At 68.5% G+C, this 16,305-nt stretch overlaps 9 protein-coding genes across 9 annotated transcripts; 4 read left to right on the top strand and 5 right to left on the bottom strand.

The window, feature by feature from the left end:
- Nucleotides 1-517: 517 nt before the first annotated feature.
- MICPUCDRAFT_9020 (uncharacterized protein) lies at nucleotides 518-796 on the bottom strand (the record flags this gene model as incomplete). Its single annotated transcript, XM_003062788.1, has 1 exon — nucleotides 518-796. A coding segment is annotated over one exon (279 nt), but the record flags the coding sequence as incomplete, so codon positions are not given.
- A 505-nt stretch (nucleotides 797-1,301) lies between these two features.
- Nucleotides 1,302-3,261, top strand: MICPUCDRAFT_48685 (peroxisomal protein importer family; the record flags this gene model as incomplete). The annotated part of the gene is made up of 2 exons (XM_003062994.1): nucleotides 1,302-1,421; nucleotides 1,535-3,261. 2 exons carry the CDS (start codon nucleotides 1,302-1,304, stop codon nucleotides 3,176-3,178), a joined length of 1,764 nt encoding a protein of 587 aa, XP_003063040.1. The 3' UTR covers nucleotides 3,179-3,261.
- Nucleotides 3,262-3,321: 60 nt separating this feature from the next.
- Nucleotides 3,322-4,293, top strand: MICPUCDRAFT_42465 (uncharacterized protein; the record flags this gene model as incomplete). The annotated part of the gene is made up of 1 exon (XM_003062993.1): nucleotides 3,322-4,293. The coding sequence occupies one exon, from the start codon at nucleotides 3,322-3,324 to the stop codon at nucleotides 4,291-4,293; it is 972 nt and encodes a 323-aa protein (XP_003063039.1).
- Nucleotides 4,294-4,323: 30 nt separating this feature from the next.
- On the bottom strand, nucleotides 4,324-5,460 carry MICPUCDRAFT_52645 (uncharacterized protein; the record flags this gene model as incomplete). The annotated part of the gene is made up of 1 exon (XM_003062787.1): nucleotides 4,324-5,460. The coding sequence occupies one exon, from the start codon at nucleotides 5,458-5,460 to the stop codon at nucleotides 4,324-4,326; it is 1,137 nt and encodes a 378-aa protein (XP_003062833.1).
- Nucleotides 5,461-5,705: 245 nt separating this feature from the next.
- Nucleotides 5,706-6,684, bottom strand: MICPUCDRAFT_52644 (uncharacterized protein; the record flags this gene model as incomplete). Its single annotated transcript, XM_003062786.1, has 2 exons — nucleotides 6,327-6,684; nucleotides 5,706-6,114 (listed from the first exon to the last, which is right to left on the bottom strand). Exons 1-2 carry the CDS (start codon nucleotides 6,638-6,640, stop codon nucleotides 5,706-5,708), a joined length of 723 nt encoding a protein of 240 aa, XP_003062832.1. The 5' UTR covers nucleotides 6,641-6,684.
- Nucleotides 6,685-6,988: 304 nt separating this feature from the next.
- MICPUCDRAFT_52643 (uncharacterized protein) lies at nucleotides 6,989-7,300 on the top strand (the record flags this gene model as incomplete). Its single annotated transcript, XM_003062992.1, has 1 exon — nucleotides 6,989-7,300. The coding sequence occupies one exon, from the start codon at nucleotides 6,989-6,991 to the stop codon at nucleotides 7,298-7,300; it is 312 nt and encodes a 103-aa protein (XP_003063038.1).
- A 317-nt stretch (nucleotides 7,301-7,617) lies between these two features.
- On the bottom strand, nucleotides 7,618-9,300 carry MICPUCDRAFT_52642 (uncharacterized protein; the record flags this gene model as incomplete). The annotated part of the gene is made up of 1 exon (XM_003062785.1): nucleotides 7,618-9,300. One exon carries the CDS (start codon nucleotides 9,298-9,300, stop codon nucleotides 7,618-7,620), a length of 1,683 nt encoding a protein of 560 aa, XP_003062831.1.
- Nucleotides 9,301-9,439: 139 nt separating this feature from the next.
- On the top strand, nucleotides 9,440-12,709 carry MICPUCDRAFT_36106 (uncharacterized protein; the record flags this gene model as incomplete). The annotated part of the gene is made up of 1 exon (XM_003062991.1): nucleotides 9,440-12,709. One exon carries the CDS (start codon nucleotides 9,440-9,442, stop codon nucleotides 12,707-12,709), a length of 3,270 nt encoding a protein of 1,089 aa, XP_003063037.1.
- Nucleotides 12,710-12,951: 242 nt separating this feature from the next.
- Nucleotides 12,952-16,295, bottom strand: MICPUCDRAFT_42460 (hep hag like protein; the record flags this gene model as incomplete). Its single annotated transcript, XM_003062784.1, has 2 exons — nucleotides 12,952-15,070; nucleotides 15,532-16,295. 2 exons carry the CDS (start codon nucleotides 16,293-16,295, stop codon nucleotides 12,952-12,954), a joined length of 2,883 nt encoding a protein of 960 aa, XP_003062830.1.
- Between the last annotated feature and the right edge of the window lie 10 nt (nucleotides 16,296-16,305).

The following is a 16,305-nucleotide window of genomic DNA, read 5'->3' as shown; positions in this document are numbered from 1 at the left end:
GCGGCGGCGCGCGCGGCGCGCGGCGGTCTCGCGCGTCTCTCTCTCCGCCGCCGCGCGCGCCTCGCGCCGGCGCCGGCGCCGCGCCCCTCCCTTCCTCGAACCCGTCCATGAACCCGCCGCCGCCCGGTCCCGGTCCCGGTCCCGGTCCCGCGTCTCGCGACGACCAGTACCTCGCGTCCTCCGCGTCGCGGCCGGCGTCGTACGAGTACTCGTCCCGCGTTCGTCTCGCGCCCGCGCCCGCGCCGTCGCCGAAGCGTCGATCGAACGCCGCGCCCGCGCCCCGGTCCCGCCCGGCCGGCTCCCCGCGATCGTACGCCGGCGCGTCCCACCGCTCGAACGACGCCGGGCGCGTGCTCGGCGGCGGCAGTGGCATCGGCCGCCGGCCGCCGCCTGGTCCGGGTCCGCCGCCGGGTCCGGGTCCGCCGCCGCGACCGCCGCCGCGACCGCGGGAGGATCGCGCCGAGGACCCGTTTCGCATCTTTTCTCGACCCCAGCCGTCGTCGTCGTCGATCCCCGCGCGCTCGCGGTCCAAGATCTCCTGCCGGAGCCCGACGGTCTCGGACGCGAACGCGACCGCGGTGCCGACGGTCAGGAGCTGCCCGAACAACATCAGCGGGTCTAACCTCCACCCTTGGAACACGAGGATGCCGCCGCACAGAAGCCCGACGGAGGAGAAGAAGACGTCTTGGTCTCTCGACACCTCCGGCCTCGACGCGCGGACTTGGTAGAGCGCGATCGCGGACGTCATCACGCTCGCGCCGAGGACCGCGGCGGGGCCCAAGTCCACGTTCACGAGCGCGCGCACGCGAAGAGAGCCGCGGCCGCGGCGGGAGGAGGAGGAGGAGGAGGAGGAGGAGGAGGACGCGCTGCGGGCGCTTTTCGCCGCGAACGGGTCGAATGCGGCGGCGTGGTGGGCGAATTTCGACGCGCGGGACGTCAGCGCGCGCGCGCGCGTCGGCGCGCGCGCGGTCGCCGGCGTCGCCATCGACGCCATCATCGCGTGTTCACGCGGAAGGCTCGTGCGCGGGCGAGCGCCTGCGAACGTGGGCGTCGCTGTGGCGCGAGGAAGAGTGAAGAAGGCGGCCTCGTCTTTGACTGATCTCTCTCTGCAGCAAGCTGCAGGGAAAAAAGTTCATCGGTCAGTTGAAAGGGGACACGATCAAATGTTGAAACCGATGTATGGGTGAAAAACTTTTGAGCTGGTGCGCCTTCAAAAGTCGTCGTAGTCCTCGGCGACGCGTTCGAACGACGACAGTACATCTCCAGCGCGCGGGCCGCCTCGAACGCGTCCCGTCGCCGCGATGGGAGTCGGCGACGACGACGACGACGCCGCGGACGACGCCGTCGTCCGCGAGGACATGGTCTTAAACGCGGTCGCGTTCCTCAAGCACCCGCAGGCGCGTCAGATCTCGCGCGCGGGCGTCGCGTGTCTCTCGTTGTTCGCCCTTCTCCACGACGCCGCGTCGTTCAAACTCCGATCGATGACGCGTCCTGACCTTCCCTCGCGTCCCACCCTTCGACCATCACCCCGCAGGTGTCGTCCTCGCCCGAATCGACGAAGCGCGCGTTCTTAGAGAAGAAAGGGCTCACGACCGCGGAGATCGAGGAGGCGTTCAAGCGCGCGCCGCGAGCAGAGACCGCGTCGACGCCGACCGCCGCGCCGATCGCTTCTGGCGCTTTCGGCGGGACCTCGCCGCCGCCGCCGCCGCCGCCGCCGCCGCCGCCCGGGGTCGGCCCTCCCCCGGGAACGTCGAAGCCGCAGACGTCGACGCCGTGGACGCGCGTCGTCGCCCGCGCCGTCGCCGCGACCGCGGCGCTGTCGTACGTCGCGCGATCGCTCTCGAAGCGGCGCGCGCGGACGGCGGATGCGTCCGCCGCCGCCGCGTCCGCCGCCGCCGCCGCCGCCGCGTCCGCGTCCGCGGCGCAGGAGGCCGCGGCGCTCCGCGCGCGCTCCGACGAGCTCGCGCACTCCGTGGAGGACGTCCGCGCGCTCGTCGCGAAAGCGAGAGCGGACGCCGCCAGCGTCAACGCGATGGCGGCGGGGCGCGGCGGCGGCGGCGCCGCCGCCGCCGCGGAGTCGTCCTCCGTCGCCGCCGCGATCGCGTCTCTGCGCGACGACCTGCGCGAGGAACTCAGAGGCGTCGTCGCGAACGCGGTCGAGGACGTCCGCGCGAGGAGCGCGGTGACCACGCCGAACGGAGGCGCCGGCGACGTCCCGGAGAGCGTCCGGGAGGAGCTCGCGCAGATCAAAGCGTTGCTGTACGCGTCGCCGCTGACGTCGCCGGCGAAGCCGACGACGACGATGACGTCGCCGCGAGAGGGGGGTTCGAACCGGCGGGATGCGAACCGTCGCGGCGTGGAGGACGTCGGCGCGAACGCGCGATGGGAAGACGACGACGAAGACGACGAGGAGGAGGATCGGGTGAAGTCGCCCGCGGTCGCGTCCCCGGGGAAACACTCGAAGCGGTACTCGCGCGCGGACGAGGAGGAGGAGGAGGAGGACGACGACGACGTGATCGTGCCGCCGCCCGAGGTGGCGACGCGCGCGTCGCTCGGGACGTACGGGAGCGCGACGGAGGGGCGCGGGGGGAAGCGCGGCGCGACGGAGACGACGAGCGCGGCGGCGGCGGGGGCGAGCCCTTCGAGGAAACCGTCTTCAACCGCGGACGTGAGCGAGCCGCCGCGCGACGACCCGCCGCACCCGCCGAGCTACGTGAAGATTCTCGAGATGCTCGAGAAAGGGGAGACGCCGCCGGGGATCAAGGACGTGGACGACAAGCCCCCTAACCCGAACGCGAAGCTCCCGAAGTCGAGGAAGCGCGTCAAGAAGAAGCCGTGGGAACGCGACGGCGGTAAGACGTCGCGGGCGAGGGAGGCGGTGAGCCGCGCGACGGCCGCGGCGGCGGGGACGACGGCTTCGAGCACGGACTACAGCGACGGCGCCGGGTTCGGGTACGGCGCGAGCGCGGCGAAGGGGAGAGGCGTCGGCGGCGCGGCGGCGGAGGAGGGAGAGGTTGGCGGCGTCGTCGGCGGCGGCGGCGGGTGGCAGCCGCCGCGAGTGCCCGCGATGAGCGAGGAAGCGAGCAAGGTGTTGATGGGAAGGTTAGGCGGCTCGGACGACGGCAGCAGCGGGGTGTGGAGCGTCGGCAGCGACGCTTACCCGGACGGACGCGAATGAGAGACGACGCGGCGCGAGAGGACACGAGACGACGTTTGGCGAAAAGAGAGAAACAGTTTGGCAAAAAGTCAAGTCAACAATCCGATCCGACCCGCGACTCTCCTCAGACCGTCGCGCCCCCGCGGCACGACGACGCGCGCGCGATGTCGCGCTCCACCGATACCTTGAGCGTGATACAATACAACGTCCTCGCGGACGCGCTCTCCGGCCCGGACGCGGGGTTCACGTCGATGCCGCCGTGCGATCTCGCGTTCGGCGCGCGACGCGCGAAGCTCCTCGGAAAGATAATCGCCGAAGACGCGGACGTCGTGTGCCTTCAGGAGGTCGATCACTACCACGACGCGTTCAAGCCCGCGATGGACGCCGCGGGGTACGACGGAATCTACCGCGAGGACGAGTGGAGCCCGTGCAGGAAGCTGTCGGGGGGGATGCTCCGGGACGGGGTCGCGATTTTTTACAAGCGCGAGAAGCTTCAGCTCTGCGGCATGGACCTCCCGGGCGTGCCTCGGAGGAGTAAAGACGTCGACGACGACAAATCTTTATTAGGTAAGTGTATCGACGCTGGGAAGTGCATCGTCGCGCGCTTCCGCGTGTTACCACCGCGCGAGGAGACGCACGGGCCGCGGTGGGAAGAGTATCAGAACTCGACTTTAGAGGTTGTCGTCGCAACTGTGCACCTGGACTCGAAGAAGGACGAAGAAGGCGCGAAGAAAAGGCGAAATCAAGCGTTCCATATGATGCAAGCGGTAGAAAAGATGAGAAGTAACAGCCCTACTAATTTTTTTTTACCGGTGATCGTCGCGGGTGACTTCAACGCCGTCCCATCTGAACCGGCAGTGGATAGGGTCAGGAACGGTGTAGCGGGGGGGTTACGCAGCGCCTACGAAGAAATAAACGGCATTCACCCGGCGTTCACGACGTGGAAGATTCGCTCGGGGAATTACAAAAAAGGCGAGGCGAAGATGTGCATCGATTACATATTCGTGCCTAGAGAGTGCGGAATATTGAGCGTGGGCGCGCTACCAGATGAAAATGACATCGGGCCGAAAGGACTGCCGTGCGAGAAGCATCCGTCCGACCACCTGATGCTTCGCGCGGATTTAAAAATACAGTAGCTGGATATTAATCTATTTAACTGAGCTCATCTACTTCTTCTCTTTCCTCAGCACCGTGATCGCCCCCCCCGACGGCTCGTACACGTAATACTTCCCGCTCTTCCCGCACCGGTACGCCTCGTGCACGCCCTTCGTCTTCTTCAACTTGAGCTGCAGCGCGAACCCGTCCCTGCTGAGCTGCCCGATCGTGACCCACACGCCGTTCGGCATGTCCGACAACTCGCGAATCGCGTCCGACGCCGCGCCGTCGACGCCGCTCCCCCCCGCGCCGTACACGTCCGCGTGCGGCCGTCCCGGCGCCGGCAGATCCAGCGTCGCCTCCGCCCTCGTCGCGCCGTACGTCGCCGCCACTTTCCCGTCGTGCGGCACGGGCGTGCGCTCGCTCGCGGCCGCCGCGGCGGTCTGCGCGGCGCGCGCGCGCTCCGTCTTCCCCGGCGCCGGCGTCGTCGGCGCCGGCGGCGACAGCTTGTACTGATCCCCGCGCGCGACGTTCCCGTCCGTCAGCTTCACCTCCACCTCCTTCGCGTCGCCGCGCGGGTCGAACTCCATGTCGTACACGTGCCAGCGGTAGTACTCGCCGTCGTCCGGGGAGAGCCGCGAGAAGTCCACGCGCACGATCCCCTTCGGCGGCGGCGGCTCCGGCTTTCTCGCCGCCTTCGCCGTCGCCTTCTTCGCGTCGTCCATCTCGCACATGAACTCGAACATCGCGGCCATGTCGTCCATCTTCATCGCGGCGGCGGTGCGACTCTCCGGGGTGTCGGCGAAGTGCGTCGCGAGGTGTCCGCTCGCGATCGCTTTCCACTCGTCCTCCGTCTTGTTAAGCAGCGCCTCTCGCGTCTCCGGGACGACCTCCAAGATGAGGCGCCCCTGCGTCACCTCGTGCGACGACGGCGTCACCATGAGCAAGACCTCGTCCACGACCCTCTGCAGGTCTTTCAAGATCGGGAGCTGATCGAACAGGACGTCGTTGAAGAAGCGCTTCACGCGTTCGAGCGTCGCCTTTCGATGGTCGTCGTACCGATACTTGGCGCGGCACTTCGAGTCCACCGTGAGATTATTCAGCGCCAGCCACACCTGCCCGTCGCACTTCGTGAGCTGCATCCGGTCCTCTCTCGCCTGCTCGCCCCACGCGCCGTCGCTGAACACCTCCGCGACGGGTCGCTCCATGCCGTCCTCGAACCGCCGTCGAAGCCACGGCCGCTCTTCGAGCAGAGGCACGAGCAGCATGGGCGCATCGTGCGCGTCTGAGGGCCGTTCCGTGCGAAGCGACGACGTCGGGGTGGAGTTGAGAGGCGTCAGTTGGAGTTCAAAGGCGTCGCGTGGGTCGGGGATTGAAAGCGAGGGGTGGGCGGAGAGAGACGCCGGGAAGAAAAGTCCAGTCCGTAAGAAAAACGGCGCGCGCCGCGCGGGAATCAGCGCGAGGAGAACGCGCCTAAAAGCCGCGCCATGACGCACAGCGGCACCTGGTTCACGTAGTCCGTGAGGTACCGCAGCACCGTCAGCGCGCAGCACGCGGTCGCGAACCGCGCGTCCCTGACTTTTTCCCTCAGCTCCTCCGCCGCGGTCTGGTTCACGAGCTCCTTCGCCGTCTTCTTTCGCATCGCGTCCTCGGCGTCTTTCTTCGCGCCGGCGTTGAGATACACGAGCGCGCGCGCGCAGTAGTCCGTCAGCTCCAACAGCGCGTCGTCGCCCGCCGCCTCGCACGCGTCTTGGTGATAGAACGCGATCTCGAGCAAGTTCACGAGCGTCGCCTCGAAGTAGCACGCGAGGTACGCGTTCATGTTCGTCGTCGACGCCTCGAGCGCGTCCTCGGGGAACCGACTGACGAGGGTCGTTCCATCGTTCAAAGCGACGTCGGGGTGGAGTTGAAAGGCGTCAGAAGCGGAGTTGTGAGGCGTCGAGGTGTGTCGGGATTGAAAGCGTGGGGTGCGCGGACAGATGCGTGCGCCGGGAAGTAAAGTCCTCAAGGAACGGCGTGCACCGCGCCGACGCGGTCGTGTGGGGACCGGTGCGTGCACAGGACGCGCCTGAACACGTTCGCCTTCCACGCCTCGATCACGAGGAGCTCGTGCACGAGCGTCGCCACCTTGTCGTGCGAGACGAGAAACTCCTTCACGAACTCGTCGCTGTTCGTCACCGCGTTGTGATGCGCCTGGACGTTGAGGCGCTCCAGGGACTGCCGCTGCGACGACCACGCCGGAGATCCGACGTCTTCGATCGTGAACTCCCTCAACGACTCGACGACGCGCTCCGCCTCGTGCGCGGGGAGGAAACCGTTCTGCTGCGACGACGCGAAGCCCGCGGCGGCGGCGAAGTCGAAGCCGCCGCCGCTGAGGAGGGCGTCCATGACGGAGCGCGGGCGAGGTGCGCGCGGCGCGGCGCGCGATCGATCGACGACTGAGCGACACGGCACGCCGTTTCCATCTTGTTCGTTCGCGGCGTCCGTCGTCTTTCGTTGACCGGCGCAGTTGCAGCAACACGTAATAATTGTACTACGATTTACCGCTCTGTGATTGGCCAACGGCTTCCCCGCGCACTGAAAAAAAAGGCTGAACGCTGCCACTATTCTCGCGTGTGTACATTTTGTTTCCCTACGAGCAAAATGGGTCAGTGATGTCGCCGGAATCGACGTAAAAGCCGCTCTCGCTCGCCATTGCCGCCACATTTACGAACACACTCGTAACACTCACTCAACATGTCTGGCAGAGGTAAAGGAGGCAAGGGGCTCGGAAAGGGCGGCGCCAAGCGCCACCGCAAGGTCCTTCGCGACAACATCCAGGGCATCACGAAGCCGGCGATCCGCCGTCTCGCACGCCGTGGTGGCGTCAAGCGCATCTCCGGTCTCATCTACGAGGAGACCCGCGGTGTCCTCAAGGTGTTCCTCGAGAACGTGATCCGCGATGCGGTCACCTACACCGAGCACGCCCGCCGCAAGACCGTCACCGCGATGGACGTCGTCTACGCGCTCAAGCGCCAGGGCCGCACCCTCTACGGCTTCGGCGGCTAAACAGCCCCCCGAACTTCGTACGAGAGCGATCCTTCAAAAAACAAAACCAACACTCGCGCCGTCTTCGCGACGCGCGTTTCAACCAATGGTGATAAATAATCACCACTACCTCACGAGAAACTATCGATACATCACACACGCACACGTCGATTCGTTCGCTCGCGCGCGCGGCGTATCGCGCGAACGCAGACTCGCGGCGATTTTCAAAAAATGAAGTCGTTCCCCTCCCTTCCTGCTCTCGTTTGAAATCTCGCCGTCGCTCGCGCGTCGCGTCGACGGCGACTCGCCGCGCTAATGTTATGCATCTTTCGCCTAATCTAGTACCCGCTGAGCCCCGCGCCGGCCATCATCTCCGCGAACGACATCTTCTTCCGCCCGGTCGCGCCTTGCTCGCCCTGCGACGGAGGCTCCGAGTCCGTCGTTGTCGTCGTCGGTGGCGGCTTCTCCGTCCCCTCCGTCTCCTCCGCGGAACTCGGAGGCTCCGGCGCCGGCGCGGGGCGTGGCTGGACTTCCGCGGCCGCGGGCGCCGGCGCCGCCGTCCCGGCCGTGCTCTGGCTGCCGCCGTCCGCCCGAAACGCCGCGGGAAGGAACGACGAGAACAGGTCGTCCAGCCCCGCCGGCGCCTCCGCGGGCGCCGGCGGCTTCACCGGCGCGACCGTCGCCGCCGGCGCGACGACAGACTCGCCCCCGACGTCGCCGTCTTCCGCGCCCACGGGGGCGACGCCATCGGCGACCTCGTCTTCGCGTGGACGGTCTCCCTCTAACACCCGCATCGCCGCGGCGAGTAAACGCGCGTCCGTGATGCGTTTCACCTTGTCCACGACGTCCCCGCCCGTCGTCGTCGTCGGCCCGGCGCCGCCGCCGCCGCCGCCGCCGCCGCCGTCGTCGTCATCCTCCTCCAAACCCGGCTCGGTCTTGATATTCACCGCCGCGGCGCGTCGAAGCCGAACGCCCTGACCGCGAGGCGCCGCGGCCGCGGTCACCTTCTCCGCCGCCGCCGCCGGCGACTTCGCCCCCGCCTTCTTCGCCGCCTTCGCTCGCTTCGCCACGTCTTGTTCCTCCGCCGCCGCCGCGGCCTGCAACAGCGCGCTCGGGACTCGCCGTTTCTTCCCCCCGGGCGGGACCGGCCGCGGCGGCCGCGGCGCGGACGGCGGCGCGGTCACCGCGGCGGCGCCGACGGACGCGCGAACCGCCGCCGCGTCCGCCGCGCGGTCGCCGCCGCCGTCGCCGCCGCCGCCGCCGCCGCCGCCGCCCGTCGTCGTCGTCCCCTCCTCCGGGTCCGTCTCCGCCGTCAGCTGCCTCATCAGCCAGAACAACAGCCCCGCGCTGTGCTTGCAGCTCCGCTTCGGCTGCCGCCGCCGAGGCGGCTGCCCGGGGACGTCGGGCTGCGCGAACCCGCCCGCGTTGTGCGACGCGGGGCAGCCGCACTCGGCCTCGACGACGCACCGCGGCGCCCCGTCGACGCGCACCTCGACGTCCTTCGCCCTCTCCTTCTCCCTCTCCCCCGCGCCACCGTCGTCGTCGTCGTCGTCCTCGCGCGGCTCGCGGACGTGGACGCGGACTTTATACTTGTCCGTCGGGCGCGACCCGGCGCAGGTCCCCGTGATGACGCCGTCGTCGTCGACCGCGAGGGAGCTCGGGTCGAATTTCCCCTTCGCGTCGATCTCGTCTCGCGCGCGCTTGAACACCGTCTCGGTGACGACCCACTGCGTGCGAGGCGCGCGGTGGGGGTGGGGGGGGGCGCGAAGATGGCGTGGACGCGTCAGCGGCGCGCGTGGACGCGACGTGAGGACGTGGAATGGCGTCTGACGGCAGCTGTGGGCACCCTCCCGCGAAGAAAAACCGAATGAGATTGACGACCGCGACATCGACAGGACGACGCGAGACGGCGCGCGGGGGCGGGCGAGGATCCGGCGACGCACGTGCTTGATGTGCTCCGGCGTCGTCATCGCCCCCGGACACGCGTCGAGCATCCGCACGCGGGACCATAGCGACGGCATCGTCGCCCGCCGCGGCGTCAGCGCGCGCGACGGTGTGCGGCGACTCGCGCGTCGCCAGCTGTCGCGTCGCGACGCAAAGGACGCTCGCGGTTTCAAACTTGGCACCAGATCGCGCCGCGCTCTCGCCCTCCGCGCCACGATGCCCCGCATCGTGAAGGGCGAGGCCGCCGCCAACCCCAACGTCATCGACGACATCCGCCCGCGCCCGGACACCCCGGAGGATGAGGCCGCGGCCGCCGCGCGCGCGCGGCGGCGACGCGCCGGGCCGCGGCATCATCCTTCCGAGTACCCCAAGGGCGCGGTCGTGCGCGTGAAGCTGCACAACTTCATGACGTACGGCGACGTCGAGATGGAGCCCGGGCCGCGTCTGAACGTCATCCTCGGCCCGAACGGCACGGGGAAGTCCTCCTTCGTGTGCGCGCTCGCGATCGGCCTCGCCGGGAGCACGAGACTCCTCGGCCGCGCGGACAAGATCGCGGAGTTCGTCAAGCGCGGCGAAGAGTCCGGCTACTCCGAGATCACGCTCGCGACGGGGTCGGACAGTGGGACGATGGTCGTGAAGCGAGAGATCAGACGGCGGGACGCGAGCAGCGTGTGGAAAGTCAACGGCGTGATCGTGACGCAGGAGCGCGTCAAGCGAGAGATGAAGGCGCTCGGCGTGCAGCTGGATAACCTGTGTCAGTTTCTCCCGCAAGATCGCGTCGTCGAGTTCGCCAAGATGACCCCGGAGCAGCTCCTCCTGGAGACGGAGAAGACGATCGAGAACGGGCAGCTGCACGACAAGCACGCGAGTCTGATCGAGATGAAGCAAGGGATCGCGGATCTGGAGCGCGACGTGAGCTCCAAGCGCGCGAGGGTGGAGAAGTTGAAGCTCGAAAACGCGTCGCTCGAGCGCGACGTCGACAGGTTCAACGAGCGCGAGAAACTCGTCAAGGAGGCGGAGGACATGAAGAAGAAGCGGCCGTGGCTGGAGCACGAGAAGGCGCGCTCGAAGTGGGGCGACGCGAAGCAAAACCTAAAGGAGTGCAACAGGCTCATCGCGGAGAAGGAGAGAGAGCTCGCGCAGTTCACGGAGCCCGTGACGCTCATGAACCGGTTGACGACGGAGAACCACGCGCGGCTCCAGGCGGCGTCCAAGGCGAAGAGAGACGCGTCGAGGAGGCGAGAGAACGCGACGAACGAGCTCGAAGACCTCGCGACGGACGCGACGCGGTCGGCGAAGCAGCTCCAGAACGCGAGGGAGCGCATCATGAAGCAGCGCGGGCAGCTCGCGGCGAAGGAGAGGGAGCTACAGCGGGCGAAGAAGGCGCTGGCGGATGCGCCAGAGCCGCCGGACAACGCGAAGGAGCTCGCCGAGGCGAAGAAGGCGGCGAACGATAAGAACCTCGAGTGGCGCGCGGTGGAGAACAAGAGGGACGACCTGCACGCGCAGCTGCGACAGCCGCAGGCGAGGCTGAAGTCGATGGAGGATCGATTGGCGGGGATCGACTCCATCCGCGGGCAAAAGTTGGAGAGGCTGCAGTGGGCGAACCAGCGAAGCCGGGGGTTTAACATCCAGAGAGGCGACGAGTACGTGAGAGAACATCGTAACGGCTTCCACAAGCCCGTCATCGGGCCGCTGCTCACGCTCGTGGAGTGCGAGGACGCGACGCATCGGAACTACCTCGAGCAGAACGTCCCCAGGTGGGCGTGGGGCACGTACATCACGCAGGACGACCGCGACCGCGACAAGCTCTCGCAAGCGTTTAAAGATTTCGGCCTCAACGTCATGAACATCACGAACGTGTCGTATCGAGAGCCGGACGTGTCGCATCTGCGCTCGTGGGGCGTGACGCACCGGCTAGACCAGTGCTTCCAGGCGGAACCGATCGTGAAGCAGGCGCTGTGTGACGCGGGTAACGTCGACAGGGCGTTCGTTATGGACCCGAAAGTCACGGACGCGCAAGTGGAGAAGCTGTTGAAGGAGACGAACGACGTCCCGAAGGCGCTGACGCCGCGGACGGTGTTCAACAAAACCAAGTCGCGCTACGACCCGAGCGCGATCACGTTGAGCACGTACGGCGTGAAGAACAGCCAGCTGTTCACGGCGAACGCGAACGCGAGCCAGCGCGCGGAGGTCGTGGAGGAGATCAAAGGCTTGAAAGACGACGTGGCGACGGTCAAGCGCTCCATCGAGGCGGCGAATCAGGAGTGGAACGCGCTCCAAGGGCAGTACCTCGCGGCGACGAAGAGACGGGATTTCATCTCGAGCATGCGCAGGGACGCGGTCCAGAAGAAGAACGCGCTGCAGCAGCAGGTGCAGGTGGCGGAGAAGGCGCTGGATCTGTGCCGAAAGAGCGAGGACGTGGAGGGACTCGAGGCGACCGTCGCCGCGAAGCTCAAGGAGAACACGGAGAAGCGGGAGAAAGCCGTCGCCGCGGTGACGGAGGCGACGGCGGCGTGCTTGAAGCACATGCGCGAGCGCACCGCGTGCTTCTTGCGCGCGGAGGAGTGCAAGGTTCAGTCCGCGCACCTCCAGGAGGTGCTCGACGCCGCGAAAGGAGATCAAAAGGATCTCTTGGCGGCCAAGGATGAGTGCGTGTCGAATTGCGTCAAGACCAAGGAGAAGGCGCGCGAGACGAAGCAAGCCGCGGAGAGCGAAGCGCCGATGACGCCGGAGCTCCAGGAGAAATTTCTGGAGTACCCGGCGACGACGGAAGAGCTGGACGAGACGATCGACGCGATAGAGACCGAGGCGGACGCCATCTTGTGCCCGAACGGGATGGTGCTGGAGGACTTCAAGCGTCGAAAACAGGAGATCGACGCCATCGAGGCGGACCTCAAGACGGGGGAGGCAGAGTTGACCGAGAAGCAGAGCGACATCGCGACGGTGAAGGACGCGTGGCTCCCGAAGCTGCGCGAGCTCGTGGATAACATCAACGAGCAGTTCAAGAACAACTTCGCCGCGATCGGGTGCGCCGGGGAGGTGAAGCTCGAGGAGAGAGGCGACGCGTTCGACGCGTATCGACTCGAGCTCTACGTGAAATTTCGCGCGGCGACGGACATGCACATCCTGGACGCGCACCGGCAGTCCGGCGGCGAGCGCTCGGTCTCGACGATGCTATACCTCATCTCGCTGCAGGAGCTGACGAAAGCGCCGTTCCGCGTCGTGGACGAGATCAACCAGGGGATGGACCCGGTGAACGAGCGGAAAATTTTCAAGCGGATGACCAACGCGGCGTCGAGGGAGGACACGCCGCAGACGTTTTTGCTCACGCCCAAGCTGCTGAATAACTTGGAGTACACCGAGGACTGCACGGTGCTGTGCATCTTCAACGGGCCGTGGATCGCGGAGACGGCGAAGCAGTGGCGCGGGATTCAGTCGCTGCTCATGCCGATGGGGGCGGGGGGAGGGCCGGGCACGCCGTGAGCGGAGCGTCGGGGAACGACGACGAGGAGAAGTCCTTAAGAAACGGCGTTCACCACGCGAACGCGGTCGTATGGGGACCAGTGCGACATAGAGCGCACGCGAACGAGACGAGACGAAACTATTCATTAGAGCGCTTAGATAGCGACGCGACGACGCGACACCGCGCGGTGAAACGAAACGTACGGTTACCGAACGAGGCATCATCGTAACCTTATTATTCACATCGCGTCGCGTCGACTCGTTTAATAGTCTGGCGGCGCGTCGTACGCCGCGTCGTCCTCCGCAGTCGCCGCCGCGTCCTCGTCCGCGGGCGACGACGCCGGCGCGTCCACGGCGAAGCGCGCGCCGTCCGCGGGCGACGACGCCGGCGCGTCCGCGGCGCCGTCGTCGTCGTCGTCGTCGTCCAGCGGCGGCGCGCCGGACGGGCTCGGCGCCGACGGCGTCGTCGTCGGCGGCGGCGGCGCGACGACGACGACCGCGCTCGCGGCGAGTCGCACTTCGCTCACGCTCGAGAGCCCTTTCTCTCGTAAACTCGTGACGAGCGTCGTCGCGCCCGCGTCGTCGGCGGCGAAGTAGTTCGCCTGCTCCGCGACGGTCTCCGCGGCGGACGCGTCCGGGACGTCCACCTCGAACTGAACGTCGACGCCGCCGCCGCCGCCGTCCGCGTCGTCCTGCAGCAGTCGTCGTCGCGTCGCGTCCCGGTTCGTCACGGCGACGATGCGCACGGCGTCTTCGTCGACGCCGAGTAACGCCGCGACCGCGCCGCGGAAGGAGGCGCGCTCTGTCTCCCCGAACGTCTCCTCGGTGTACCCGGACAGGCCGTAGGTCACCTCGACGACGTTCGCGGGCGGGGGGTCGCCGCCTTCGTCGTCGTCGTCGCCGTCGCCGTCGCCGTTTGCCGCCGCCGCCGCCGCCGCCGCCTCGAGCGCGGCGACTCTCAGCTCGAGCGCGTCCGTCTTATTCCGCAGGCTCTCGACCGCGGCGAGCAGCGCGACCACGCCGGCGCCTCCGCCGCCGGAGACTCGAAAGTCCGCGGCGAAGACGACGCCGAGGACGGCGAGGGAGTCGTCCTCCGTCGCCGTCGCGCCGGGCATCGCGACGGCATTTTTCGCGTCCGACGTCGCGCCCGCCCCGAGCGCGATCGACCCTTCGCGCATCGCGCGCGCGTCGCCGCCGCCGATCGCGATCGCGCCCTCGCCCGCGGCGACGGAGCGCGCGCCGATCGCGACGCCGCCGGCGGCGCTCGCGACGGTCTCGAGACCCATCGCAATCGCGCGCGCGCCGGACGCGACAGCCTTCTCCCCGCTCGCGAACGACGCCGTGCCGTCCGCGAGCGTTCGGTTCCCGAGCGCGACCGCGGAGGGGCCGTCCGCGACGGCGTAGAGCCCCGCCGCGAGCGCGTGCGAGCCTCTCGCGACGGAGCGGTACCCGAACGCCATCGCGCCCGCGCCGTTCGCCACGACGCGGCCGCCGATCGCCACGGAGGCGGCGACGTCGTTCGTCGCCGAGTCGTTTTCGCGCGCCGCCGGCGCGTCGCACTCGGCGCCCGCGCACGCGCGGTCCCCGATCGCGACCGCGCGATTCGACGACGCGCGACTCAGCATCCCCATCGCGACGGACCCGGTGCCGTCCGCGCGATCGAACATGCCCAGCGCGACGGACCCGACGGCGTTCGCGGCGGAGAACGACCCGAAGCCGCCGCTGAAAGAGCCGATCCCTTGCGCGATGGTCGCGAACCCGAGCGCGTTGGAAGATAAACCGGTCGACACCGCGGCGACGCCCTGCGCGATCGCGCCGAGCCCGGACGCGATCGCGCCGACGCCCGACGCCGCGGCGCCGCCGCCGGTCGCGGACGATCGGAGGCCCTGCGCGAACGCCGCTTCCCCGCGCGCGTTGGAGAGGACACCGAGGCTGAGGGTCGAGGGTCCATCGTTAAAAGCGACGACGTCGGGGTGGAGTTCAAAGGCGTCAGTCGGGAGTTGAAAGGCGTCGCGTAGGTCGGGTATTGAAAGCGAAAGCGAGGGGTGGGCGGAGCGAAACGAACGCCGGGAGAGAAAGTCCTCAAGGATCGGCGTGCACCACGCGAACGCGGTCGTATGGGGACCAGTGTGAGATAGAACGCGCCTGACGCTTCCTCGCCCCGAGGATTCGCCGTCGACGCCAAACGCCGCGGAGGCTTCCCCGGACGCGCGCGTGCGGTCGCCCGCGCTGAACGAGGCGACGCCGGACGCGCGCGAGAGGAGGCCGACGGACGTGGACGCGTCGCCGGACGCGGTCGTGCCCGCGCCCATCGCCGTCGCGGACGCGCCCTGCGCCATGGTGTAGGCGCCGAAAGATGCGGAGAGGTCGCCGAGGGCTGTTCTATACGAGCGAACGTCGGGGTGGAGTTGAAAGGCGTCAGTTGAAGTTGAAAGGCGCCGAGGGTGGGTATTGAAGGCGAGGAGTGGGCGGAGAGATGCGCCGGCAAAGTCCTTAAGGATCGGCGTTCACGACGCGAACGCGGTCGTATGGGGACCAGTGTGAGATAGAACGATCCTTCCGCGCCGCCGCCGGCGGCGAAGGACGCCGCGCCTTGGCTCTTCGTGAAGACGCCGGCGCTGCGACGCGCGCGCGGAGGATGGATGGAGGGAGGGGGGAGGGTGATGCGTAAACATAGATACCGTAAGTAACGGTTCGTGAACGTGCGTTTTCATCAGAAAGGACGACCCCGCCGAAGCCGAAGCCGAAGCCGAAGCCGAAGCCGAAGCCGAAGCCGTCGCGCGCGCCAAAACCAAAGAAAAACGTTCGCGATGAGAGGTCCTGTCGCTGTCGCGCGCGCGCACCTGACCGAGCCCGCGCCGGAGGCTTCCGCGCTCGTCCCGAACGCGGTCGCCGCCTCCCCCGACGCGATCGAGTTCACGCCGCCCGCGACCGACCCCACCCCGCCCGCCTCGGTGAACATCCCGAGCGCGCTCGACGCCTCCGCGGTCGCGCGTCCGCCCTTCCCGAGCGCGACGGACGCGTCGCCGGTCGCGGTCGTGCGATTCCCGACCGCGAGCGACGCGACCCCCAGCGCGAGCGACGACGCGCCGGCGACGAACGACAAGTCCCCGAGCGCGGCGGTGTCGTCCCCGAGCGCGGCGGCGCGATCGCCGGTCGCGCGGACGCCCGCGTAGGTGCCGCGCGCGCCCTGGGCGACGACGACGCCCGCGTCGGTCGCGTTCCCGCCGCTCGCGTCGTCGTCGAAGTCATCATACTCGAGGCCGGGCGCGCCCCAGCCCTGGAACGCGCCGCCGTAGAACCCGCCGTCGACGCCGCCTACGCGCGCGCCCTGTGCGGCGACGGACGCGTCGGCGCGCGCGGCGCTCGCCTCGAGCGCGTACACCGCGCTCGAGAGCTCGTCGAGGGCGTGGAAGCACGGCGACGGGGGGAGGCGCGCGTGCGCGGGCGTCGTCGCGCTCGCCGCGAGGAGGACGACGACGAGGAGGAGGAGCGTCCTTTTCGTCGTCGTCGTCGCCGTCGCCGTCGTCGACGTCGTCGACGACGACGACGACGACGCGCGCGTCGTCCGCGTCCGCGTCGCCGCGGACGCGCGAGGCGTCGACATCGTGCGCGGA

The sequence above is a fragment of the Micromonas pusilla genome (genome assembly GCF_000151265.4).
Source record: "Micromonas pusilla CCMP1545 genomic scaffold MICPUCscaffold_13, whole genome shotgun sequence".
Classification (NCBI taxonomy): Eukaryota; Viridiplantae; Chlorophyta; class Mamiellophyceae; order Mamiellales; family Mamiellaceae; genus Micromonas; species Micromonas pusilla.
This window is presented reverse-complemented; position numbering and strand designations above follow the sequence as displayed.